Below are 26,455 nucleotides of genomic sequence, written 5' to 3'. Positions count from 1 at the left end.
TCAGGAAAAATTGAGAACAAAAACCCATTGATTGTACCAAACTGAACTGGTTTATGGAATTTTAAAGTGTCTATCTTATCTTCTGTTTCCACAGTTTTCTTATGCCCTGGAACACTTAAAGCAGTTTATCAAATGGACCATTTGTTTGAGTCTGATCACCAGTCAGGAGCCTGGTGCAAAGACCCGCTTCAAGCTTCGGACAAAGTCTACTATATGCCTTGGACTCCATACAGAACGGATACCTTAACTGAATACTCTTCAATGGGGGATTTTATTGCAGGACGACCAACAATCACCTACAAGCTTCCTCATAGAGTGGATGGAACGGGGTTCGTAGTGTATGACGGAGCGTTGTTCTTTAATAAAGAGCGTACAAGAAATATTGTGAAGTTTGATCTCAGGACTAGGATCAAGAGCGGTGAGGCCATCATAGCCAGTGCCAATTACCATGACACGTCGCCGTACCGGTGGGGAGGGAAGTCGGATATTGACCTTGCAGTGGATGAAAATGGTTTGTGGGTCATCTATGCAACAGAACAGAACAATGGCAAAATCGTAATTAGCCAGTTAAATCCTTATACATTGAGAATTGAAGGTACTTGGAATACTGCTTATGACAAGAGGTCAGCTTCAAATGCTTTTATGATTTGTGGAGTTCTGTATGTGGTGAAATCAGTGTACGAAGATGATGACAATGAAGCCACTGGGAATAAGATAGACTACATCTACAACACTGAGCTGAGCATGGATGGAAATGTTGAAGTCTCGTTTCCCAACTCCTACCAGTACATTGCAGCCGTGGATTACAACCCCAGAGACCATAAACTGTATGTGTGGAACAATTACCATGTTCTGAAGTATTCACTGGAGTTTGGTCCACTCAACGAAAAAGGTATGTGGTGTCCATCTGATCCTGCTTGACTCTCCGTGTTCTCCAGTATATGGGACAAAAGTAACTTCTTTTGCGCAATAGCTTCTCAAGTTTCTCTTTGGCTGGGTACATTGAACACTTATAATCCATGCTCCCCTCTCTGAGTTTGAACAAGTTAATGCAATCAAAATACAAAATTTTAGCACGGTCTGCTGTTCGGAGTTAGATCCCTTTCTAAAAGCTTCGAACTTACTGAGTGCTGACTTCCTATTCCTTGAGATGTGTTATCTCAGGTATTAATTGTTTAATTATTTTCTTTGTAAATCTTTAAGAAGAGACCCATTAGCCAGAACTTGCATTTATGTAGTGCCTTGCCATGCTCTCAGGCTTTGCGAAGTACTCTACAACCAATAGATTACTATAAATTATAGTAACTTAGGTAAGCAATTCTAGCAGCCAATTCAAACAAAGCCAGGTCCAACAACCAGCAAATCAACAAATGACCAGTTAATCAATGCTTGTTTACTGGCTAAGTGAAAAATATTGGCAGGAACGCCAGGTGAACTCCGTGCTCTTCTTTGAAAGGTGCCATGGGATGAAAGATGGCAGCTCCAACAATGCAGCACTTCCAATAATGCAGCCCTCCCTCAATACTACACTGGAGTGTCAGCCAAGATTAGGTGCTCAAGTCCTGGAACAGAACTTGAATCTATCAGCTGTGGTTCAGTGGTAGCCCTTTTGCCTCTGAGTCAGAAGGTTGTGGGTTTAAGTCTCACTCCAGAGACTTGAGCACATAACCTAAGCAGACACTTCAGTGCAGTATTGAGGAAGTTCTGCACTGTTGGAGTTCACAGAATCACAGAAACCCCACAGTGCAGATAGAGGCCATTTCGGCCCATCGAGCCTGCACCGACACATATCCCACCCGATCCCCGTAACCCCTACACCAACACATATCCCACCCTATCCCCGTAACCCCACGTATTTAATCCCCCTAACACTAAGGGTCAATTTATCATAGCCAATCAACCTAACCCGCACATCTTTGGACTGTGGGAGGAAACCGGAGCACCCGGAGGAAACCCACGCAAACACGGGGAGAATGTGCAAACTCCACACAGTTTGCCATCTTTTTGATGAAACGTTAAACTGAGGCTCCGGAGGCCCTCTCAAGTGGATGTAAAAGATCCCCTGGCATGATTTTGAAGAAGAGCAGGAGAGTTTTCCCAGTGTCCTGGCTAATATTTATCCCTCAACAAACATGAATAAAAACAGATTATTAGTTCAATATCACCTTTGTGTTTGTGAGACCTTGCTGTGCACAAATTAGCTGCCACATTTCCTACATTACAACAGTGACTACACTACAAAAGTACTCCACTGGTTGTAAAGTGCTTTGGAAAGTCCTGAGGTTGTGAAAGGTGCTATATAAATAAAAATCTTCCTTTTCTGATGCAGGCAAGAATGAAGCTGATGGTTGAAGTGGTGCATTACTAATGTTAAAAGTTGACTAAGTGTGCTGTCGCTAAACAAAGGGAATGGGTTTAAAAAAAAGCAAAAGGAATATGCTTATTTTACCACATAAACATCATTCACAATGAAGACATTTAGTTTCTCTTTTTGTCAAAACTCTTTAAATCAATTTGCACCTGGAGATAAAATCCAGCAAGGGCTTTAATTGCATTAAAATCTTTTTTCACAGTTTCCCTGTGGATGAAGATTTTTGTTGTATCCTAATAGACTGTGAATGTGAATTATAATAGTAACCCATAGTGTAAAAGAATCAGTGGTGTTCTTTGAATTGAATAATTGCATTGCTTTTTCAATCCTCGTGCACCCTGAGACTTCACAGCTCTAAGTGATTGTACTGCACATAGTTTTCAGTTGGTCATAATTGGTATAAATGTTTTGGTACAGATGAAGTGGAAAATGGTAAGACAACTTGCTTCACGCAATAGCTTGCCAGAAGTATTCTTCAGGGCGTTATCCCAGAACTCAGCTGTAATGAGGTCTATGCCAGCAGCCGTGCAACTTGCTCATCAACTTGCTCTGTGCCTGTCTGAGATGAAAGACAAAATGAACACTGTGCATGACATTAACCAACCTGCAGTTTTTTATCTTCTGTTTCAGTGATTTTTAAAAAATAGAATTGGGGGAAACAGTCACTTTGTGCACCTCTTTTGGATCCCAAATTCACAGTTCCTTCTGTCCATTTGAGTTAAATTGAAAAGCTTTTAAGGAGTTATCCTGCCTTAGTGCTGGTGGTATAAACTGAGAGAATATCGTTCTGCTGGAACTGTTTTCTCTTGGATATACACCAGTTTTGGGGAGCATTGCTGTACAATTCTGGCCTCCCTCCACTGCCTTTATGTTTTAACGAGCATAATATCCCTGGCATTACAGAAGATGATCACGGAGGCCAGCAGAACTCCGATAACGCGATAAAAGGAAAAACTGTGAATGCTGGAAATATGAAATAAAAACAGAAAACACTGGAATTACTCAGCAGGTCAGGCAGCGTCTGTGGAGAGAGAAACAGAGTTAATGTTTCAGGTCAATGATCTTTCATCAGAATTCATGTGGTTAACACTTAATACCCTCAGAGCAATTAGGGATAGACATTAAATTCTGTCTTGCCAATGTCACCCACATGCTACAAACTCATATAAAAAAAGAACAGCGCCTGTTTGTATGCTGGATTGTTTGTTGTTAAGTGCCTCAGGACTTGGACGCATTACTGGGAAAACATATTGGCCCAGAAATTTGTGTCTCCACGGGTGAGTATGCACAGGGTACTCACCCGTAGGCCCAATGGAAGTGCTGGTTTCCTGCATGCACTGCGCATGCGCGAGAAACCGGCACTTCCGTTCCTCTGAAAGAAGGGGTTCAGAAGTCGAACGCGTGCGCAGGAGAGGCTGCGCGTGCGCATCGAACTTACGTTTTTTTTGTAGGTTTTCCCGGGAAGGTAAGTCTGCAGAAGTTAGACATGTAAAAAGCAGTCGCAAGGCCTGCTTTTTACAAGGTAAGTGGTGAATTAATTAAAATTTAAACATTTTTTCCACAGGTTTATTATTTTTAAATACTTTAAAGAAAGGTAAGTTTATTTTTAGCCCTGTTAGAAAATAAAATAATTTTTTTCAAAAATTTAAATTATTGTTTAAAATAGTTATTTCATGTAATTTATAGTTTATATTTTAAAAATGTGATTTAAAAAAAAAAAATTATTTGAAGATTTAGTGATGTTTTGGGGCTTATAGCATTTATAGGTTTGACAGGTCTTCCTGTCAAACGTATGAATGAAGCATTCCCTGCTACCATTGGCTCTCCATGGCCCATGTGATCCTAGGGGACACATCGAACTAACTGCGCCCCTGGGATACGCAAGCACTGCGTGCCGGCAGTTGGAGGCTCAGGATCGGAATCCCATGGGGGCCCACAGCTCAATGGCCGGCGCGCAAGGTAAGTGCAGGTCGGGGGCTTGAACCCGCGGGAAGCCCCTGACCTGAATTTCTGGGCCATTGTTTATAGCAAATTATCAGCTGCACAGTTCCCTCCTTTGCCCCTCCCATCTCACTCTCCATTTAGGGATTTTAAGGAAACAGAAGCTTTGATACAGTGACGTCAACACACTCCAGGCATTATGATGATGGATGCGATAAGAAAAGCTTAGTCAAATTTGCATCGCAGCTAAAAAAAAAGCTCTAGCAGAGACTTGAGCGCATAATCCAGGGAGTGCTGTACTGTCGGGGAGTGCCATCTTTCAGATGAGACTTTAAACCTAGGCCCCATCTGCCCTCTCGGGTGGACATAAAAGCTCCCATCGCTATTTCGAAGAAGAGCAAGGGCGTTCTCTCTGGTGTCCTGGCCAGTATTTATCCCTCAACCAACATCACTAAAATGGATTATCTAGTCATTATTTCATTGCTGTTTGTGGAACCCTGCTGTATGCAAATTGGCTGCCACATTTCCTACATTAAAACAGTGATTACACATTAAAATTATTCAACTGGCTGTAAAGCGTTTGGGACATCCTGAGGTCATGAAAGGCGCTATATAAATGCACGTCTTCTTTTTTTAACACTATGATTGGAGGCCAAATTGCTTTTCTCCCACCCCTACATTTAAAGGGACACTGCTCATAATAGTTACCTGCTATTCATTGATACAGATAAGCAATGGTATCACACCTTGATAACTTTGTCAGCGATAATAAAAAATTAAAAACATAAAACACACCCCAACTAAAACTTCTCCCATATTACTAAAAATGGTCAACTTTGCAGCTAATATATTGCAAACTTTCTCTGTGAATTAATTCTGGAAGTGAATTTTTAGATCAAACTCTCCCAGGAGATGAAATTGCAACCAGAGTCCTCTTTAATAATCACAGACCACAATTAAAGGGGAAAAAAAACTTCCAAAATCCCATTTAATTATTGAGCCACTGAATCGTCCTGTTTGTTACATTGAGAGGCAAACCTGAACCAATCAATCATGATGATGTGGCGGAGCCACTAAAGGACTCAGACCATTTGTATATAATTCCCTTTAACAACGTTAGCTACAGACTGAGTCTGTATCTTTATTTATACTGTTTACTTATATACAGCGTGATTACTTTAACAGTGCAGGTGAACACGATGACGTCACGCCGTACATCACGTGATTCCCCCACTGGCGGGAATAACGTGATGACGTCATGACGTCAACCACGGAACCAGCCAGCAGTCCTCGTGGAGCCTCCGAACTGAATAGACCTACATTCAATGTTCTCCTGTAGTTACTTGTTTAAACCTGTTAGTTTCCATTAAACTTCGTTTTGTTTAAGCGCCTGAGTGGACCTCAGTCTTTGGATAGGAACTAGACATTCCTACATTGGTGACCCCGACTTTTGCGAACGGTTTTCGCAGAAGATAATCAACATGGAAACGAACGCCGTTACCTTGAAGCTACCGCAGTTCTGGGAGCAACAACCAGCCACGTGGTTCATCCAGGCTGAAGCCCAGTTCGCCATCAGGGACATAGTTGCGGATCAGACCCGTTATTATTACGTGGTCTCCGCCCTCGACAGCGCCACAGCCTCGCGGATCGTCAGCCTACTCGGTAGTCCGCCTACTGTACGCAAGTATGACACCTTAAAGGCGCGGTTGCTGCAGGTCTTCGGGCTCACGAAGTTGGAGCGTGCACGCCGACTGCTCGCTATGCCCGGCCTCGGGGACTCCAAGCCATCCGAGCTCATGAGCCAGATGCTCATGCTCCTCGGGTCCGAGCCGGAATGCTTCCTCTTCAGGGAGCTATTCCTCAGCCTACTCCCGGAGCAAGTTCAGGCTGCCCTAACCAGGTCTGAAGTCACAGACTGCACGGAGCTTGCTGCCGAAGCAGACAAGATCTTCGCGGTGACACAACAGCACTGCGCGGCCACGAGGCGCCCATCCCCCTCAGACGCTGCTCCAGCTCCTCAATCAGCGGGGTTGTGCTTTTACTACGCCCGTTTTGGCGCGAAAGCAAGATGCTGCCGCCCTCCCTGCAGTTTTTCGCACAAAAAAAAACCATCTACAGACACCCTGGCGAAAGAGAACCGGGTCTAACGAGCGCCCCGCGGCTGCGATGGCCATCGGAGATTCAGGGAAGCTTCTCTTCATCACCGACTCCCTATCTGGTCGACGTTTCCTTTGCGACACCGGGGCGCAGTGTAGCATCCTACCTGCGTCAAATCTCGATATACTAGCTGGGGGCCACGGCCCCGCCCTCGTGGCGGTTAATGGCGCGGCCATTCGGACCTTCGGAAGGCGGCGGGTCCAGGTGTGTTTCGGCGGCCAGCATTTCCACTGGGAATTAATCACGGCCAAAGTCACGCAGGCCATCCTTGGGGCGGATTTTTTGCGCACCAACGGCCTCCTGGTCGATGTCAGGCACCGCTGGTTGATCAATGTGGCCACGTTCCACTCCATCCCATGCCACCGCAGTAACGCCGTGCTGCGCACTGTCTTCTGTGCGTTCCCACCTCCAGACGACTTCACTCGGCTCCTCGGAGAGTTCCCAGATCTGATCAGGCCCATCTTCTCCTCCTCAGCTACTAAACATGATGTAGAACATCACATCGCCACCACCGGCCCCCCGGTTTACGCACGGGCCCGACAACTCGAACCCGGCAAGCTCGCGGCTGCGAAAGCGGAGTTCGACACGATGGAGCGGCTGGGGATTATTCGCCGGTCGAATAGTCCCTGGTCTTCGCCTCTCCACATTGTTCCCAAACCCGGCAGCGGATGGCGGCCATGTGGCGACTACCAACGCCTGAATGACGCCACTACTCCTGATCGGTACCCGATCCCGCATATCCAAGATTTCTCGGCCCATTTGGCGGGAAATACCTTTTTTTCGAAAGTCGACCTCGTCCGCGGTTACCACCAGGTCCCTGTGCACCCACAAGATGTCCCGAAAACCGCAGTCATCACCCCATTCGGCCTGTTCGAATTTCTGCGGATGCCGTTTGGCTTAAAGAACGCTGCACAGGCTTTCCAGCGCTTGATGGACTCCGTGCTTCGGGACCTAAAATTCCTCTTCGTCTACCTCGATGACATCCTCATTGCCAGCCCTAGCAAAGAGGAGCACTTCTGCCATTTGCGCACCCTCTTCACACGCCTCAGTCAACACGGTTTGATTATCAACCCGGCCAAGTGCCAGTTCGGCCTGCAGCGGATTGATTTCTTGGGCCACCGCATTACATCAGACGGCGCAATTCCCTTACAGACGAAGGTCGAGGCGGTTACATCTTTCCTGCACCCGCAGACCGTCAAGGCACTACAGGAGTTCCTCGGGATGGTGAATTTTTATCACCGGTTCGTCCCTAAGGCGGCTCTGCTTATGCAGCCCTTGTACGAGGCCCTCAAGGCCAAGTCCAGTAAGGATCCAATCAGCTGGACGGCCGAGATGGACCGGGCGTTCGTTGACACCAAAGGCGCCTTGGCCAACGCAACCATGCTGGCGCACCCGCTTCCAGGTGCCACCATTGCCCTTACCACCAACGCGTCGGACTACGCAATCGGCGCAGTGCAGGAACAGTGGGTGAATGGGACGTGGCAGCCGCTTGTGTTTTTCAGCTGTCAACTACAGCGAAACGACAGAAAGTACAGCACTTTCGACCGGGAGTTGCTGGCCCTTTTTCTAGCCATCCGCCATTTCCGGTTCTTACTAGAAGGACGTCCGTTCACGGCTTATGTGGACCACAAGCCACTAACGTACGCTATGGCCAAGACTGCCGAACCGTGGTCAGCTCGGCAACAACATCATTTGACGTTCATTTCAGAATTCACCACGGACATTCAGCATTTGTCCGGCAAAGACAACCTGGTGGCAGATTGCCTCTCCTGCGCGACTGAGCATGCAGTCCAACTTGGAATCGACTATGCCCTCATGGCTGCGGATCAAGCCTCGGACCCGGAGGTCCAAGCATACAGGACCAGCCCCTCTAGCTTCCAAGCAGCCGACGTCAAATTCCATGCCGCAGGCACCACGCTACTTTGCGACGGCTCCATGGGAGTTCCCCGCCCTATAGTTCCCGGCGCCGAAAAGTGTTCGACACCATACACGGGTTGTCACACCCTGGCATGAAGGCCTCGCAAAGGCTGATGTCGTCAAAATTCGTCTGGAGGTGTATGCACCTAGATGTCCACGACTGGGCCAACACCTGCGTGGTCTGCCAAAGGGCCAAGGTACAGCGTCGTGTAAAAGCTCCATTGGCCACCTTCGCTGTTCCGGAGCGTCGATTCGACCCCGTGAATGTGGACCTCGTGGGGCCGCCTCCACCTTCGCAAGGTTTAACACACATCCTCACAATGGTAGACCGTACCACTAGATGGCCAGAGGCAGTTCATTTGGTTTCCACCACTTCGGCAGACGTGGCCAGAGCTTTCATCTCCTCTTGGGTTGCTCGTTTCGGCGTACCAGCGGACATCTCTTCCGATCGTGGACCGCAGTTTTCCTCTGAGCTCTGGAACGCTGTGGCTCAGGGGCTCGGCACCAAACTACATCGCACCACCGCCTATCATCCACAGGCGAACGGCCTGTCCGAGCGAATCCACAGGTCGCTCAAAGCCGCTCTGCGGACCAGTTTTCAAGGCGCGGGATGGGTGGACAGACTTCACTGGGTCCTTTTGGGTCTTCATACAGCGCCCAAAGAAGATTTACAATCCTCCTCGGCGGAACTCGTATATGGCCAACCACTACGAGTTCCAGGAGATTTCCTCCCGTCTCCAACAGAGTCATGGTCCGCATCCCAGCAACTCGTCAGCCACCAGGAAGCGGCCAGATGTTTTGCTCCAGTGCCTACGTCGCATCACGGCTTACAGAGCTCCCACGTCCCAACTGAGCTGAAAAGCGGCGAGTACGTGTTTATTCGCCACGACGCTCACCGGGAACCGCTCAAGCCTCCTTACACTGGTCCCTTCCGCGTAATAGAGCCGGGAGACAAATCCTTTTCGGTCGATATCGGAGGTAAACCGGACCACATATCGGTTGACCGGCTGAAGCCGGCGCACTTAGACCTGGACCGCCCAGTCGAAATCGCTCAACCGCCAAAACGAGGCCGACCGCCCACAGTCGCCGTGCCAGATCTGTAGTGTCCGTGTGTAGATAAAGACACTGAAGACAGGAGTTGGTTCATAGGTATTTACTAAGCAAGTCTGGGGGGGGGTTTCTAAAGGATATACACAATACACAGGCTTACATAGCCAAGTGGCAATTACCGGCATTACGCACACCTGGGGCTCTTAAAGGCACATACACCATAATTGCTCTTAAAAGGCACATACACCACAATTCCTCCCCTTCTAGCTAACTAGTACATCATATTTTAAGTAATTATTAATTACATGTTATATGCAAAATAATATACATTGCTGTATTAATTAATTATAAGTTAGTCTCTCAGGAGGCTTCCTGACTCGGTCCGGATAACGCCTCGGGGGTGTAGTAGTTTCTGGTGGTGTAGTAGGTTCTTCTGGCAAGGCTGATTCGGCTTGAAGGCCAGTGTCAGGTTCATCGGGCTCCAGTATCACCGGATCGGAGGTAGATATGGGTATCTCTACTTCATCGTTAGATGTATAGAGTGGTGGTGTAGGTTGTCCCTTTTCGGATGACTTGATGATTTGGTCAGCATGGCGCCTTATTATGCTGTCTCCGATGTCCACGGTATACATCAGTGGTCCTAATCGTGTGCAGATAGTTCCAGGCTGCCATTTCTCGGTACAGTAGTCCCGGGCCAAAACCGGTTGGCCTATCTGGAAGACCCTAGTTGGCCTTTCATTCATGCCCTGAAACTGCCGGTTCTCCACGTCCCTTCGGATGTTGGGCTTGACCAAATCCAGCCGGCATCTTAGGTTTCTATTGTAGAACATCATGGCGGGAGTTTGGTTAGTAACCATATGCGTTGCATTCCTATATGCAAATAAGAAGTTATCCACCTTGTGCTGAAGTTTTATGTCTTCATTACCCATGGCCTTAATGGCCTTCTTGAAGGTCTGGACAAACCTTTCAGCCAATCCATTGGTGGCGGGATGGTACGGGGCGGACGTGTAGTGCTTTACCCCATTGTTCTTTAAGAACTTTCTGAATTCTTCGGACACAAATTGCGGTCCATTATCAGAACATATCTGCTCCGGCAGCCCATTCCTGGCAAATATGGTCCTTAATACTGTGATGGTTTTTTCCGTGGTGGTGGAGGACATCTTTATTACCTCCGGCCACTTGGAGTGTGCATCAACTGCGATTAAGAACATTGAGTCCATAAATGGACCAGCAAAGTCGATGTGCACCCTTTGCCAGGGAGATGAGGGCCACTCCCATGGATGTAGAGGGGCCTGTGGCGGAGCATTTTGGACCTTCTGGCATCCTAGGCAGCTCTTGGTCATGTCTTCGATGTCTCCATCGATACCTGGCCACCATACAAACGCCCTAGCTAGGTTCTTCATTTTCACTCCACCCAGGTGCCCCTCGTGAAGCTCCTTTAGCACTTTATCCTGGAGTTTGGGTGGAATCACCACTCTGGATCCACACATCAAGGTTCCTCGGCACACTGACAGCTGTTCTCTTCTTTGCGAGAATGCTGGCAACAGTGGTTCGCCATGTGCTGGCCATCCCTTCACTGTTAAATCGTAGACCCGTGAGAGAGTAGGGTCATTTCTTGTCTCCCTTTCAATGGCAGAATTTGTCACCGGTAGACATTCCACTATGGTAGAGTGGAATATCTCTACTGGGTCTACTGTAGGTGCCTCTTCTATCGTTGGCAACGGTAGGCGTGATAAACCGTCAGCATTCCCATGCTGTTTTGACCCTTTGTATTCAATGTTGTATTGGTGTGCCCCTAGAAAAAGGGACCACCTCTGTAGTCTTTGTGCCGTCATAATGGGGACACCTTTTTTAGGGTTGAATATGGAGATGAGGGGTTGATGGTCAGTCAGCAAGGTAAATTTTTGTCCGTGTAGGTAATGGTTGAATTTCTTCACTCCCCATACCAGGCTGAGTGCTTCCCTGTCTATCTGGGCATAGTTACGCTCAGCTGAGTTCAATGAGCGTGACGCAAAAGCTATCGGCCGTTCCGAGCCATCAGGGAATCTATGGGACAATACCGCTCCTATGCCGTAAGGGGATGCATCGCACGCCAGTCTGATTGGTAGTGATGGGTTGTAATGATATCTGATTTTGGAAAAATTCGCACTTGGGGCGATTTGCTCATAGGCCCCGTTCTTTCAGCCTAGTGAGCACCTGCTCTAAATTGGCAAGGTGCTCGTTGTCGTTTTCTCCTGTTATAAGGATGTCGTCTAGGTAGCATTGAGTCCCCGGAATCCCTTGCAGGACTTGCTCCATAGCTCTTTGCCAGATAGCTGGAGCTGATGCTATTCCAAAAACCAGTCGATTGTACTGGTACAGGCCTTTGTGTGTGTTTATTGTGAGATACTTTTTAGAGGTCTCCTCAACCTCCATCTGTAGATATGCCTGTGCCAAGTCAATTTTTGTGAAACGTTTCCCTCCGGATAGTGAGGCGGAAATATCTTCTATCCTCGGAAGAGGATACTGTACCGTGTGAAGGACCGGGTTTACAGTCACCTTAAAGTCCCCACAGATGCAAATTTTTTTCTGTTCCTCAGAGTTATTTTTCAATGTTTTTTTCATGACTGGAACGATGGGTGTTGCCCATTCGCTCCAATCTATTTTGGATAATACGCCTGCCTTTTCCAAATTCTTCAGCTCTGCCTCGACTGCTGGACGTATTGCGTATGGCACCGGTCTTGCCTTAAAAAAATTTGGAATTGCTGTATCTTCCACTTTTATTGAGGCGGTGATGCCTTTCAAGGTTCCTAGTTTCTCTTGAAACACTTCTTTGGCGTTGGCCAAGATGTCTTTTAATCGTTCAGGTATGATGTCGTCATTGTTTTTTTCCTTACTGGTCAACGTCAGTGCCTGAATGGAGTGTCAGTCTAAACGTATCTTCCTTATCCATTCACGTCCCAACAACGGTGGACCACCATCTTGTAGAATGTATAAATACAACGTTTGTATTTCTTTGCCGTTGTATACCACAGGCACCCTTATTTTTCCTTTGGGGTAGACTTTCTGCCCCGTATATGTTTTTAAGATAATGAATGTGTCTTTTAGAGGTATATGCGAAAATAGCCTCTCGTAATCTCGTCGATTTATTACGGTTAGAGCTGATCCTGTATCTAGCTCCATTTTAACTGGGGACCCTGCTATTGTGAGGGTAACCCAAATGGTTTGGTAATCCTCTTTGGCAAGTACATTATGTAATTTGAGACAGCTTAGTCTCTTGTTTCCGGAGTCGCTATCGCTATTCTGGTCTTCGGAGCTATTGTCCGTCATCATTTGTACCTTCCTGTACTTTTCTTTATTGATTTTTTGTTTTCTGTCAGTGGATTTATTTTGTCCAGATTGGCATACCCATGCAATGTGTCCAATCTTACCACATTGCCTGCATGCTTTGCCCTTGAACCAGCAGTCCCTCTGGTTATGGGTGGATCTGCCGCAGCGATAACATCTTCCGAACTCCTGTGTCATTTTATGGGTGCCGAAGTCCTGTGTCTCTTGTTGTATCTCTGCAGCTCCTTTTGCTGCTGCTTCGTATGATACAGCCATACTGAAAGCTTTGTCCAATGTTAAATCTTTTTCAGAAAGCAGTCTTTTTTGCGTTCCTTCACTTAAGAGACCGCAAACAAATTTGTCTCGAAGATAATCCGATAGTCCTGCTCCGAATTGGCAGTACTTTGATAGCTTTCTTAATTCGGTTAGGTAATCAGCGTTACTTTCATTCTTGTGTTGATTTCTCTTGAAGAACTTGAATCGTTCCGCTATCAGCAGCGGTGTTGGGTTTAAATGCTCCTGCAGGGTATCAACAATTTCTTTGAAAGTCTTGTCCTTTGGTTTGGCTGGAGTGATTAAATTTCGTAACAGCCCGTATGTCTTCGCGCCCATTAAGTTCAGAAGTACTGAAGCTTTTTTTTCATCTGTTATTCCATTTGCAGTGCCATAAACCTCTACTCTTTCCACGTATGTGGTCCAATCTTCTATTTCGCCATCAAAAGCCTCAATATTACCAGATTTAGGCATTTCAGAAAAGATATGGCGCTTCCCGCGCTTTCCCGCCGCTGCTACCGATAACAACGCTGTTTTACTGTGGTTTCCGTTTATTCACTGTTGGAGACTCGTTCCCGACGGAGGTCTAAACGCTGACCTGCTTGCCGCGCCGGCCGTCTCTCGAGTGCACCCTCCCAGTCCGTTATTGCTTGCCTCCGATTTCGCTGCCTGTCTCAGCTGTAGAGCCCGCCGCTGGAGCTCTAGCCTGACGCCCAGGAAGGATTAGCGCAGTACCTGTCACCAGCTTGGCCAGCTGGTGAAACCACAGTTTCTCTTACTTCCTTGAGTCTTCTGGACGCTGGAGGAATCGATGTCCTTGAGGTGCTGCCGAATTGCAGGTAAGTCCGTTTCCACTTCGTTGCCACTGTAGTGTCCGTGTGTAGATAAAGACACTGAAGACAGGAGTTGGTTCATAGGTATTTACTAAGCAAGTCTGGGGGGGGGTTTCTAAAGGATATACACAATACACAGGCTTATATAGCCAAGTGGCAATTACCGGCATTACGCACACCTGGGGCTCTTAAAGGCACATACACCATAATTGCTCTTAAAAGGCACATACACCACAAGATCCACCACAACCGCCCGACAGCTCGACCACTGGCCATCAGCTTCTACTCCAGGTTTACAGAAGTCACTCGGACAGGCTTGTCAGGCCTCCTCACAGTCTCACTTTTGCTGTTAAAGACAATTCTGGGGGGGCGCATGTGGCGGAGCCACTAAAGGACTCGGACCTTTTGTATATAATTCCCTTTAACAACATGTTAGCTACAGCCTGAGTCTGTATCTTTATTTCTACTGTTTACTCGTATAAAGCGTGATTACTTTAACAGCGCGGGTAAACGCGATGATGTCACACCGTACATCACGTGATCCCCCACTGGTGGGAAGAACGTGATGACGTCATGACGTCAACCACGGGACCAGCCAGCAGTCCTCGTGGAGCCTCCGAACTGAATGGACCTACACTCGATGTTCTCCTGCAGTTACTTGTTTAAACCTGTTAGTTTCCATTAAACTTTGTTTTGTTTAAGCGCCTGAGTGGACCTCAGTCTTTGGATAGGAACTAAACATTCCTACAATGACACCATATGCACCCAAGGCTGTCACCAGTTTGGGTCCCGGTTGAAAGATGTGCTGCTTGCAGCGTTTACAGTTAGTTTGTTAATAAAATTTTGCATTACTGCACGCGCTGCGGAAAAGATTCGTAACAAGCCCAAATCAACCATGATCATTAAGAAATCAGACTAAATGCTGAAAACAGTGTGTGTTAGAAATGAAGAGCCGCCAAATTCAACTGAGGAGTGGGCGAAAGTCTTTGCTTACTGTTTTTATTTAAGCAATCTGGACCCAGTTCCTAATGCTCATTGCGCAGAACTGTTAACAGCTCAACATACGTCAACATGAATGCCCGCTTTATACCACTGGGCTGCCTGTGATGGCCAAAGGACCATCCGGGGTAATTCTGCATCTATATATCTATAAAAGGATCGATCTGTCTGTCATTCCGTCTGTCTGTCTGTCTGTATTGTATAAACTCGAAAGTTATAGAGCGTACCTACACGTGTGTTACTTTGAAAGAAAGCTTACGATTCCAGAACCGTCATAAGCGTATTTACGTTTCGGCGAGACAAAAATTGCGCCCGCGGTATCCAAAAAACATTCAACATTCTGCTCATTATCTGCTCATTAGCATCGAGTGACGTCGAGTTCGACCAATCATACAGTCGAGCGACCCGACGGTCGACCAATCGCTGCGTGGCGGGGGCGGGTTCCTGGCGCTTGCGGGCAAGCCCTCCTAGAGTCGAGTGACGGGACGATTGACCAATCCTACGCTTCGGTGACCTGACGGTCGACCAATCGGTGCGTGTGTGGGCGGGCCTTATCGTTCTGAACCGAGGTGAGTCGCCGCCATCTTGATTCCAAACTTTTCATTTCTTTTTCCCGCTTACTGCGTCTTTAAAAAAAAACTTGCTTTTTAAACACACATTGTTTTTAAAAAAAGTTAATTACTTTCTAAATCTTTAATCTCATTAATTTTCCTACCTTTCCCCGTTTTTGCAGGTAGGCCTCGAAGCCTGGGCGTCTGTTGCCAGCCATGCTGGACCCTAGGCAATTGTTTTGTGGCAAGCTCCTCTCACCCCCCACCCCCCCGCTGGGCCCGATTCCGAACCAGCAGCCAGCCATCTTGGTAAAGGCTGGCTGGGCTCACTGCAACCTACTCGCGCTTCATTCGGGGGGGGTGGGTGGGGCTCGGGAGGGGAGGGGGAGCGGAGAGGGTTACCCCGGCAACTGGGCTCGCCAGCCGCAATCGGCCGCTCAGGCCCAGGCCCGGAGATCGGGAGGCGGAGAGGGGAGGAGGGTTGCCAAGGCAACCGGGCCCGGCCAGCCGCAATCGGCCGTCTCAGGCCCAGAGATCGGGAGGCGGAGAGGGGAGGAGTGTTACCAAGGCAACCGGGCCCGGTCGGCCGTCTCAGGCCCGGTCTCGGGAGGGCGGGGCTCGGGCTCACCGGGGCGCTGCGCTTGGCATGTCAGTGCGTGGGGTGGCACGGAGCTCAGCAGAGCCATCGCCTGCAGTGGGGAGAGGGTCTGCTGGCTCCCCCACTCCCTTTCTCCCCCCCCTCCTTCCCCCACCTCCTCTCCCCCCTCCCCTCTCCCCCACCCCTCCCCTCTCCCCCTCCCCTCCTCTGCCACTCGCCCCCTCCCCTCCCCTCCCCCCTTCCTCCCCCTCCCCTCCCCCCTTCCTCCCCCTCCCCTTCCTACCCCCCTCCCCTTCCTCCCCCCTCCCCTCCCCTCCCTCCCCCCTCCGCTCCCCTCCCCTCCCCTTCCCTTCCTCCCCCCTCCCCTCCCCTTCCCCCCGTTGCGCTTGCTCTCCCCCCTTCCCCTTCCCCCCTCCTTCCCCCCCTTCCCCTTCCCCCCCTCCCCCTCCTCCTTCCCCCCTCCTTCCCCCTCCTCCATCCCCCCCTCCTTCCCCCCTTCCCAGTCGCGCTCTCTCCCCCCCCAGTCGCTCTCTCTCTCCCCCCCCAGTTGCTCTCTCTCTCCCCCCCCAGTCGCTCTCTCTCTTCCCCACCAGTCGCGCTCTCTCTTCCCCACCAGTCGCTCTCTGTCTTCCCCCCCAGTCGCTCTCTCTCTTCCCCCCCAGTCGCTCTCTCTCTTCCCCCCCCAGTCGCTCTCTCTCTTCCCCCCCCAGTCGCTCTCTCTCTTCCCCCCCAGTCGCTCTCTCTCTTCCCCCCCAGTCGCTCTCTCTCTTCCCCCCCAGTCGCTCTCTCTCTTCTCCCCCAGTCGCTCTCTCTCTTCCCCCCCCCCAGTCGCTCTCTCTCTTTCCCCCCCCCAGTCGCGCTCTCTCTTCCCCCCAGTCGCGCTCTCTTCCCCCCCAGCCGCTCTCTCTCTTCCCCCCCAGTCGCTCTCTCTCTTCCCCCCCCAGTCGCTCTCTCTCTTCCCCCCCCCAGTCGCGCTCTCTCTTCCCCCCCCCAGTCGCGCTCTCTCTTCCCCCCCAGCCGCTCTCTCTCTTCCCCCCAGTCGCTCTCTCTCTTCCCCCCCGTCGCTCTCTCTCTTCCCCCCCCAGTCGCTCTCTCTCTTCCCCCCCCCCAGTCGCTCTCTCTCTTCCCCCCCAGTCGCTCTCTCTCTTCCCCCCCCCAGTCGCGCTCTCTCTTCCCCCCCAGTCGCTCTCTCTCTTCCCCCCCAGTCGCTCTCTCTCTTCCCCCCCAGTCGCTCTCTCTCTTCCCCCCCCAGTCGCTCTCTCTCTTCCCCCCCCAGTCGCTCTCTCTCTTCCCCCCCCCAGTCGCTCTCTCTCTTCCCCCCCAGTCGCTCTCTCTCTTCCCCCCCAGTCGCTCTCTCTCTTCCCCCCCAGTCACTCTCTCTCTTCCCCCCAGTCGCTCTCTCTCTTCCCCCCCCCCCAGTCGCTCTCTCTCTTCCCCCCCAGTCGCTCTCTCTCTTCCCCCCCAGTCGCTCTCTCTCTTCCCCCCCAGTCGCTCTCTCTCTTCCCCCCCAGTCGCTCTCTTCCCCCCCCAGTCGCTGTCTCTCTTCCAACAACAACATGCCCTCGAAAAAGCCTCAGCACCGCCGGGCACTCCAGCTAGTTCTCAATAAACCGGCATTTTTGCTGTAGGATGCAGTAACATCTTCCCGGAAAGGGAATTATTACTTAGTCTCCAACCAGCTGGCAAAAAAAACAGCACTGCCTTTCAGCACGTTGGTTGGTTCCCACCATTTTGGGGTCTGGTCTGTATGGATATTTGCTCAATTTGGGGGAAAGTTTCTGGCCAGACACTAACTACGCATGCACAAGATTTGTAAGCGTGAGATTCCATTAATGTCATATTTGCGACTTTGGGGGAAGAAACAGCATGTGCTTGAATCTCACATTGGTGTAGTTCTCAGTAGTTGTTGATTTTTCTCGACGGTGATAACTAGACGGATTGGACACTAACAGGAACCAACAAAATGGCTAATAAAGAGTAGGGGTTTGGTTTCACACTTGGCCTTCAAGTTTGACCTGTGCTTGAGGATAAAAATTTACATAATTGCAATAACCGACGGTGTTTTCAGGTTCTGGTAAATCTTTGAGGTTCTGACAAAGGATTATTGGGGTTTCGCAAAGGGAGCTTCAGCTGATCTCTGGCTGTGCTATACCTGGCCAGGGAATGACAGAAATGGAAAATGTACACTATCCTCCAGCACTGGACAAGTGTCAAATTGATCAGATACTTTTTCTAAACAAAAGGAGTTTAAAATGTGGACTGAAATGTAGTATCCATCCCTCTATCTCAAACAGTGCAGAAAGCCACCTGTTGTTCCACCAGTTTAGGACATACCAAAGTAACATTTGATCGGCTATCTTTCTAGCACACTTTCTGCTTCCCCCGCCTTATCCCGCTCACCTCCCCCCCATTCCCAACTTGGCAGAAAATGACTGCAGGACCCAGTTTAATTCGGTCTAACTTGTGTGAGCATTGTTATGCTATAGCGAGCACAAGAAATGCATGCTGACATATTAATAAAATACTTCACAACCAATTTCAAAAAGTCAAAAATTAAAATAAAGTTTGCAAGGAGATTGCACACAAACATGACAGTAGTGACATATGGGTAATTTTCACCATCAGTGTCCATTGTACAACCTCACCTGATTTCCATTCTATTGATTTCAATGGGCTAAAAATTGAGTGGGTTCAACAACTGATGAGCAATGCACTCCGCCAGATCACCATCCAGGCGGTGAAGGCAAAAATTACCCATGTGAAATGAGCTATTTCTGTTTGTTGGATTAACGCAATAGCCAAGGGGAGTGGATGGGTTTCCTGGCTATAATACTGTTTCTTGTGCTGCCTGCTTCTACTTATTTTCTGGCTTTTTGTGGTGTCTGAGAAGTGCTGAGAGCCATACTTCTGCACCTCACACCTCATCAGCAAGTTTGACAGTGCGTTGAAAACCTGCTCAACTCTATATGGCCTCGAAGTGCATGACATATAGCTCCTATTTCAAGCAGAAAGAAAAATCGCTCAAAATTAGCATCTATGTAATTGAGTCATGACAAATTATACTTCTTCAGGAGTGATGTTGCTGTCAGTAGTATTTGAAAGAGGTTCTCCTTACTGGTAGCAGGTTTCTGGTTGTCCCAGGTTTCCAAATAATGATGCTGAGGAACTACCATAACAGAGCAGCAGGTTTAAGGAAGAGGTCATCCAACCAATATGATGAGGTTGGAGAATTATGGACAGTTAATCACACTAGCAGCTGCTTATTTTAATATATATATATCTATAGGCAGAATAGTCTCGGATAGCATGCATCACTAATAGAAACTTCAGGATTTCCATGTTTGAATGCACAAGTGCAGACTCCAGAAGTTGCTGTCAGTTTACAGAGTAATGACGGCAAACGCCGACAGTTTTGCCGTCATTACATCCACAAATTCCAGGCCAATGTGTTGCTGGGGCCATGTAGGAGTCGCCTGTGAAATGCAACTGTCTGAGAGTTTGCCTGCAAGATGGGATTAATATTGTGCAATTACCATTTGGGGATAAGGGAGAAATTTCAGAGCTTTAGGGCTAAAAATTGAGTAGCGCCCCAAATGAGGCGCTAACTTCGCCGGGGCGCTAAAAGTAGCGCCCCGGAAAAATTAGCGCCCCAGCGCTGGAAATTGAGTGGTTGTGCCCCAAGAGGGAAGCGGGGCGCGACTGGAAGCGCCCCGCCTCCCTCTTGGGGCGCTGCAAATGAATATCGTGGCACTACGTGCCGCAGCGCCACACGCAGCGGCACGTCGTGCCATGGTATTGCAGGCCTTCCTCCCCTTCTTAAAGGGGAGGGGCCTTGTGCAGCGCGACCTGGGGCCCAGCTGGGCCCCCGGGGATCGGGAGTGCAGGCAAAAGAGCCCGGCACCCAAGAGAAGTGCCGGGCTCTTGGAGCGCAGCCGGCACTCCGCGGAGAGGGGTAGGGTTTCAGGAGGCCGGGGACGGGAGTGCAGGCAGGTGCTGGCAGGCGGCCAGCAACAAAAATGGCCGCCCCGCACCTCGCCTTTAAATTGCGCCTCCCCGGCCGCAGGTACGCCCCCCTGACCCTGTCAGACATAGCGTCCGGCGGTAAATCAGGGGGCGCTCCCGAAGATCGTGGCCGGGGCGTAAGCGGGGTGCTGCGCACACCAATGACGTCATCGCCAGCGGCGCAGCGCTGCAGGGCACTACCGGTTAGCGCCACCACGAACCTCCCGCTGAATTTTGCGGGGGGCGTGGGCAGTGCCGCGCCCGGGCGCTAGTTGGTTTGCGCCCCACTTAGCGCCCTCTTATGGCGCTAACGGGTGGCGCTACCAACTGAATTTTTCCCCCTTAATGTCTTGGCGGTCTGCCTGCTGTCAGTTGCCTCACTCAGGAGAATGAACTGGTTTGGAAGAATCCACAATACTGCAAAACGCATATGGTCTACGGAGGGAACAGACTTGATGGGTTGAATGGCTTCCTCTTGTTTTATACTTCACATATCATAGAATTTTACAGCACAGAAGGAGGCCTCCCAGACCATTGTGCCTGTGCCAGCTCTTTGAAAGAGCTTATTCAATTAGTTCCATTCCACTGCTCTTTCCCCATAACCCTGCAAATTTTTCCTTTTCAGGTATTTATCCAATTCCCTTTGAAAGTTACTAATGAATCTGCTTCAACCACCCTTTCAGGCAACACATTCCAGATCATCACAACTCGCTGAGTTTAAAAACAATTCTCATCTCCCCTCTGGTTCTTTTGCCAATTATCTTAAATCTCTGTCCTATGGTTACTGACCTTCCTGTCAGGGGCTACAGTTTCTGCTTATTTACTTTATCTTACTTAAGAATAAAAACACGCTTCATCTTGAAAAGTGAGCACATCAACTTGTCTGAAATAAAAACAGAAAATGAATGCAGGAGATACGGAGTTCAGTATCTGGGCAAAGAAAAGACCCGTTATGACATTTTGGGTATGTAGTCTTCATCAGAACTTCTGATGATGGATAACCTGTCTTTCCTCTCTGCTGATGCTGAGTGACCTGCTGTGTATCCATAGTATTTTCCTTTTGTTTCAGGAGTCACGTAGGGGTGGCAGGTTTCCTTCCCTGAAGGACATTAATGAACCAGTTGAGTTTTTAACAATATTCTGGCAGCTTTTATGGTTATTTTCTTGCGATAGCCCATAAATGACCAGGTTTATTAAATTCAGTTTCACAACTTGCTACAGTGGGATGTGAATTCAAACCTCTGGTTTGCAAGTCCAGTACCATAACCAATAGCCAGTACCCATCTACTGAGCATAAATGTCTAGATTGATCGAAATTGCTGTCTCCTTGGGTGCTCCAGTTTAAAACCAGCCTGACTCGGATACACTAAGGCTGTAACATAGATTGCATCAGTTGTCATTTATATTATTTCAGTTTTTGTTTTTTCACTCTGTGCACGTGGTCTTTGTTTTTGGATTGGGGGGGTCAAGATATGGCAAGACATGTTTCAGTTCCCTTGTGCCCTGCCCGAGACTCATTAGCTGCTGCTTCTAATTTGAAGTCTGGGAGTCAGCTCCTGCTGCTGTTAGTCTGGCAGCAGAGTTGGAGATTTGATAGAGGTGTTTAACAACAACAACTTGTATTTGTATAGCGCCTTTATCATAGTAAAACGTCCCCAGGCACTTCACAGGAGTGTTATAAGACGAAAATTTGACACCGAGCCACATAAGGAATTAGGGCAGGTGACCAAAAGCAAGTTCAAAGAGGTAGGTTTTAAGGAGCGTCTTAAAGGGGGCAAGAGAGGTAGAGGGGCGGCGAGGCTTAGGGAGGGAATTCCAGAGCTTAGGGCCTAGGCAGCTGAAGGCACGGCCACCAATGGTTGAGTGATTATAATCAGGGATGCTCAAGAGCGCAGAATTTGAGGAGCGCAGATATCTTGGCGGGCTGGGGGGTTGTGGGGCTGAAGGAGATTACAGAGATAGGGAGGGGCGAGGCCATGGAGGGATTTGAAAATGAGGATGAGAATTTTGAAATCGAGGCGTTGCTTAACCGGGAGCCAATGGAGGTCAGCGAGCACAGGGGTGATGGGTGAACGGGACTTGGTGCGAGTTAGGATATGGGCGGCCGAGTTTTGGATGACCTCAAGTTTATGTAGGGTAGAATGTGGGAGGCGGGCCAGGAGTGCGTTGGAATGGTCAAGTCTAACGGTAACAAAGGCATGGATGAGGGTTTCAGCAGCAGATGAGCTGAGGCAGGGGGCGGAGACGGGCAATGTTACGGAGGTGGAAATAGGCGGTGAAGGATTTAGATAGAGTAAATAATGAGAAACTGTTTCCATTGGCTGAAGGGTCGATAACCAGAGGGCATTTTCCTTTTGTTTCAGGAGTCATGTGGGGTGATTGACAAAAGATTCAATAGTAGCCTTCAAAAGGTATATGGGGGAGTGGGACTAATTGGATTGCCCTTCAAAAGAGCTTGTGCAGACTCGCTGGGCCGAATGGCCTCCTTCTGTTCTGCACTATTCTATGATTCTAAGAATCATAGGCCCAAGTTTTACCAGAATCCAAATGAAAACAATACATATGCAGCTGAAACACTTTTTAAAAGAGTTTCTTTTCTTGATGAATTTTAATATCAAAGATGCCGTAACAATTTTTTAAGAATATATTTCTATAATTAGATGATTGCAGCTAATGGATTAGAGATGCTTCACAAAGCAAGAGGCTAAAGCTGTACTTACCTTGCCATTCTGCCACTGCATAAGGTAAATGAGTCAGCATGACTGACACTGCAGTAATGTTGTGATGTGGAGTTCATGTGAAGATAGGAGCATCAATGTGAACAACCACATTTTGCTCAGCCCTCCCAAACAGACCAGAAATGTAGTTTTCTGACCAATACAGGCCTACTCCAGCCTTTAGGGTAGGTCTGGAAGCCAAGATTAGATGCCATGATTGGGACTTGTTCTAATATTTCTGCCCCAGGTTCTGTGGGGTTTGCCTTGCAATTTGAACAGGGCAAATTCCACAGTACTTGGAGAGCCAGTTCCATTTCTACTTTGAAGGAGTTTTTTTAGTATAAAAATGCCATTTGGTATGCTTGGGTTGAAGTATAATCAGCAAAGTTGTGTCTCAGCTTTAAGTCCCTTCATACTTTTCCCCTCCCGAACTCTGTGATCTCCTCCAACCTTATGCCCCTGCAAGCACACTCCCGACCTCCAACACCAGCCTACTTCTCATTTTATACCCTCTCCATCCTATTTTTGGTAGCTGCTCCTTTAGCTATCTTGCTACTTCTGGAATTCCATCCCTCAACATCTCTCCCCTTGTCAGCTCCCTCCCTATCTTCAAAAACCTCCTTTTGACTCTGCTTTGACCTTTCTCCCTGTTCCTCCTCCCTCAACTCCCTATCCACTTTCTATCTGCCACCTAATTAAGTGCTGTGACTTCTCTGTAGTATGTAGTGAACCCTATTAAAAACAGTTGTTTCATTGGAGTAATGCTTTTTACAAGGCAATCATTAATTTACATTGACAGTGAAGAAAGCAAGAATTTCAATATTTACTTCACTGGATAAATAAACATTAAAATCAATAAAATAGAATGTTAATAATCCTTAATTGGTATTTCTTAGCTTTTAGGGTGTTTGTAGCTCTTTGACCTAATACCATCTTAAATGTTCCTTTAAATGCTGTTGAGGCTCGGCAGCAAGAAAGTCCAAGGAAAGGTGCATGCCAAACTTTTATTTCTACACACCTTCAAATGCTGGTGCTGAATGATTCACACTCGGTACAGGGTCAACTACAGTGGCATGTAGGATAACAAGAGAGATAGTCCCATGTGATTGTCTTAACTAAAGGCATTAACCATGTAAGTCTGTGCTGAAACCATCTATCTGTTGCTTAACTAAATGCAGTCCTCTTGTGTTGAAGCCCTTCAGCACGCTGGCGTGAATAGTAAAACATAATGGCCCAGATTTTGCGGTCAGCGGTGAAGGAATGGCGCTCGCCGTTCATCAGGCTGACGGCTGCCCACACACTTTTTGCGGGCTTTTGAGCGGCACCTTGCGATATTTGGAGGTCACTTTTAGCGCCCTCTACAAGGAATCTGTGTAGTGTGTGAGCAGGCAAGCAACAGCGTGGCTCTTCAACCAATCAGATTGAAGAATCTTTACTGAGGCAGGCAGAGTCTAAACCAGGAGGTATAAATTAGATTTAAATTACTGTAAAATTGTGTACAAAACGCAAAGTGAAGAGAGGGAAAGAAAGATGGGATTAAGAGAGAGAGATAAAAGAGACGAAGAAAAGGTTTTAAAAAAAAAAAAAAAATCTCCAATGCTACTTAAATTCTGAAGGAATGAGACTCCACACATGTCAAATGAAATATTCAGTGCGAGAGAGGTTGTTTGGCAGTAATGATGACTTACCACACTGTTGAAAATTCACTTACACCTGAATGCACCATCCCTAACTTTTCCTGGCGTGTTTAGTGGGTATCTATCACGCAAGTACAGCAACTTGGCTAACTGATAGGAAACAGAGAGTAGTGGTGATCGGTTGTTTCTCTGACTGGAGGAAGGTACACTGTGGTGTTCCCCAGGGGTCGGTACTGGGCCCACTGCTTTCCTTGATGTATATTAATGACTTGGACTTGGGTGTACAGGACACAATTTCAAAATTTGCAGATGACACAAAACTTGGACGTACAGTGAACAGTGTATAGTGAAACGTCTATAGTGATAGACTTCAAAAGGACATAGACAGGCTGGTGTAATGGGTGGACATGTGGCAGATGAAATTTAACGCAAAAAAGTGCAAAGTGATACATTTTGGAAGGAAGAACGAGGAGAGGCAATATAAACTAAAGGGTACAATCCTAAAGGGGCTGCATGAACAGAGAGAACTGGGGGTTATATGTGCACAAATCACTGAAGGAGGCAGGGCAGGTTGAGAAAGCAGTTTAAAAAAATATACGTAATCCTGGACTTCATAAGTAGAGGCATAGGGCTCGATTTTCATTGGGCTGTTGAGGCGGGATTGGAGGAGTGTGGGGGGGTTAAAATCGCGAAATCGGGGGGCACAAACCCATCCCGCCTCCATGCCAGTTTCAAAGGAGGCGGATACCCGACCTGTGCTGGGACCCACCTCCCCGAGGCGAGAAGGAGATTAGTGCCAATTAACTGCCTGTTAACAGGTAGTTAACAGGCAGTTTTTAGCCTAATCCCTATTTTTATCCCTGAAGTGTGGGATTCCCGACGGCTCCCAACCACGCCAAGTTAGCGAGGTGGACCGTCGGGCTGAAGGGCTTGGTGGGTTCGAGATGTCCGGTGTTCAGGTGAGTGATGTGTGCATGAGTGCAGAGGTAAGTGTGTTTGGTGTGTGTAAAGTGTTTAAGTAAGTTTTACTTACCTTTACTTACCTTTGCAGCCTTCCTTCTTTCAGGTCTCGGGAGTCCCTCATCTCACCGGCACAGAAAGCAGAATGGCCGCAAGCTGTCAAAAGTTGCAGCATTCAGCTTTCTGTTCTGGAGAGATCTCTAAATCAGCCTGAGAGGAAGGAATTAACTTAGTGTACAGATTGTCAGTGTTTGACAGCTTCAAAGAGCTGTCAAACGCTGATATTTCATCTGTCAAAAGCTCTTGACAGATGAAATGTCAATCTGTGACGTCACCTGTTGCCGGGTGGCCCTTAATTGGCCTGCTGAGCCCACTGGGCAGGCTCAACAAGGTCAATCAAGTGAGAATCGCATGGGTTGGCCACAACTCGATGGAGGCGGGACTACAACCCCAAAAGTTGTAGTCCCCCCTCCTATATGCCTCCAGTATCAAAATTCAGCCCATAGAGTATGGAAGTTATGATGAATCTTTATAAAATACTGGTTCGGCCTCAACTGGAGTATTGTGTCCAATTCGAGGCACCGCACTTTAGGAAGGATGAGAATTCCTTAGAGAGAATGCAGAAAAGATTTACAAGAATGGTTCCAGGGATGAGGGACTTCAGTTAAATTGATAGACTGGAGAAGCTGGGGTTGTTCTCCTTAGAGCAGAGAAGGTTGAGCGGAGATTTGATAAAGGTGTTCAAAATCATGAAGGGTCTAGACAGCGTAGGTAGGGAGAAACTGTTCCCATTGACAGAAGGGTCGAGAACCAGAGGACACAGATTTAAGGTGATTGGCAGAAGAACCAAAGGCGACATGAGGAAAAACGTTTTTACGCAGTGAGTGGCTAAGACCTGGAATGCACTGTCTGAGAGGGTGATGGAGGCAGATTCAATCATGGCTTTCAAAAGGGAATTGGATAAGTATCTCAGGGAAAAGATTTTGCATGGCTACGGGGAAAGGGTGGGGGAGTGGGACTAGCTGAAGTGCTCTTGCAGGGAGCCGCCACGGGCTTGACGTGCCAAATTGCCGCCTCCTGTGCTGTAACCATTCTATGATTCTAATTTCATGGCCTTGCATGGATTCAATGCCGAGTCTCTCG

At 48.2% G+C, this 26,455-nt stretch overlaps 1 protein-coding gene across 22 annotated transcripts in view; it reads left to right on the top strand.

Annotated features, from left to right (window-relative positions):
• Positions 1-26,455, top strand: part of LOC147124680 (adhesion G protein-coupled receptor L3-like) — a 783,432-nt gene that overhangs the window by 538,855 nt on the left and 218,122 nt on the right. For all 22 annotated transcript variants that reach the window (XM_085991353.1, XM_085991371.1, XM_085991380.1 and 19 more), the window contains one exon: positions 95-892. In XM_085991353.1, coding sequence (XP_085847479.1) covers positions 95-892 — 798 coding nt within the window. The remainder of the gene's footprint in view (positions 1-94; positions 893-26,455) is intronic.

This window comes from Somniosus microcephalus, chromosome 1 (genome assembly GCF_052327205.1).
Source record: "Somniosus microcephalus isolate GS21.2 chromosome 1, FLI_Smic_1.0, whole genome shotgun sequence".
Taxonomy (NCBI): Eukaryota; Metazoa; Chordata; class Chondrichthyes; order Squaliformes; family Somniosidae; genus Somniosus; species Somniosus microcephalus.
Note: the sequence above shows the minus strand (reverse complement) of the source record. Positions and strands in the feature narration are given on the sequence as shown.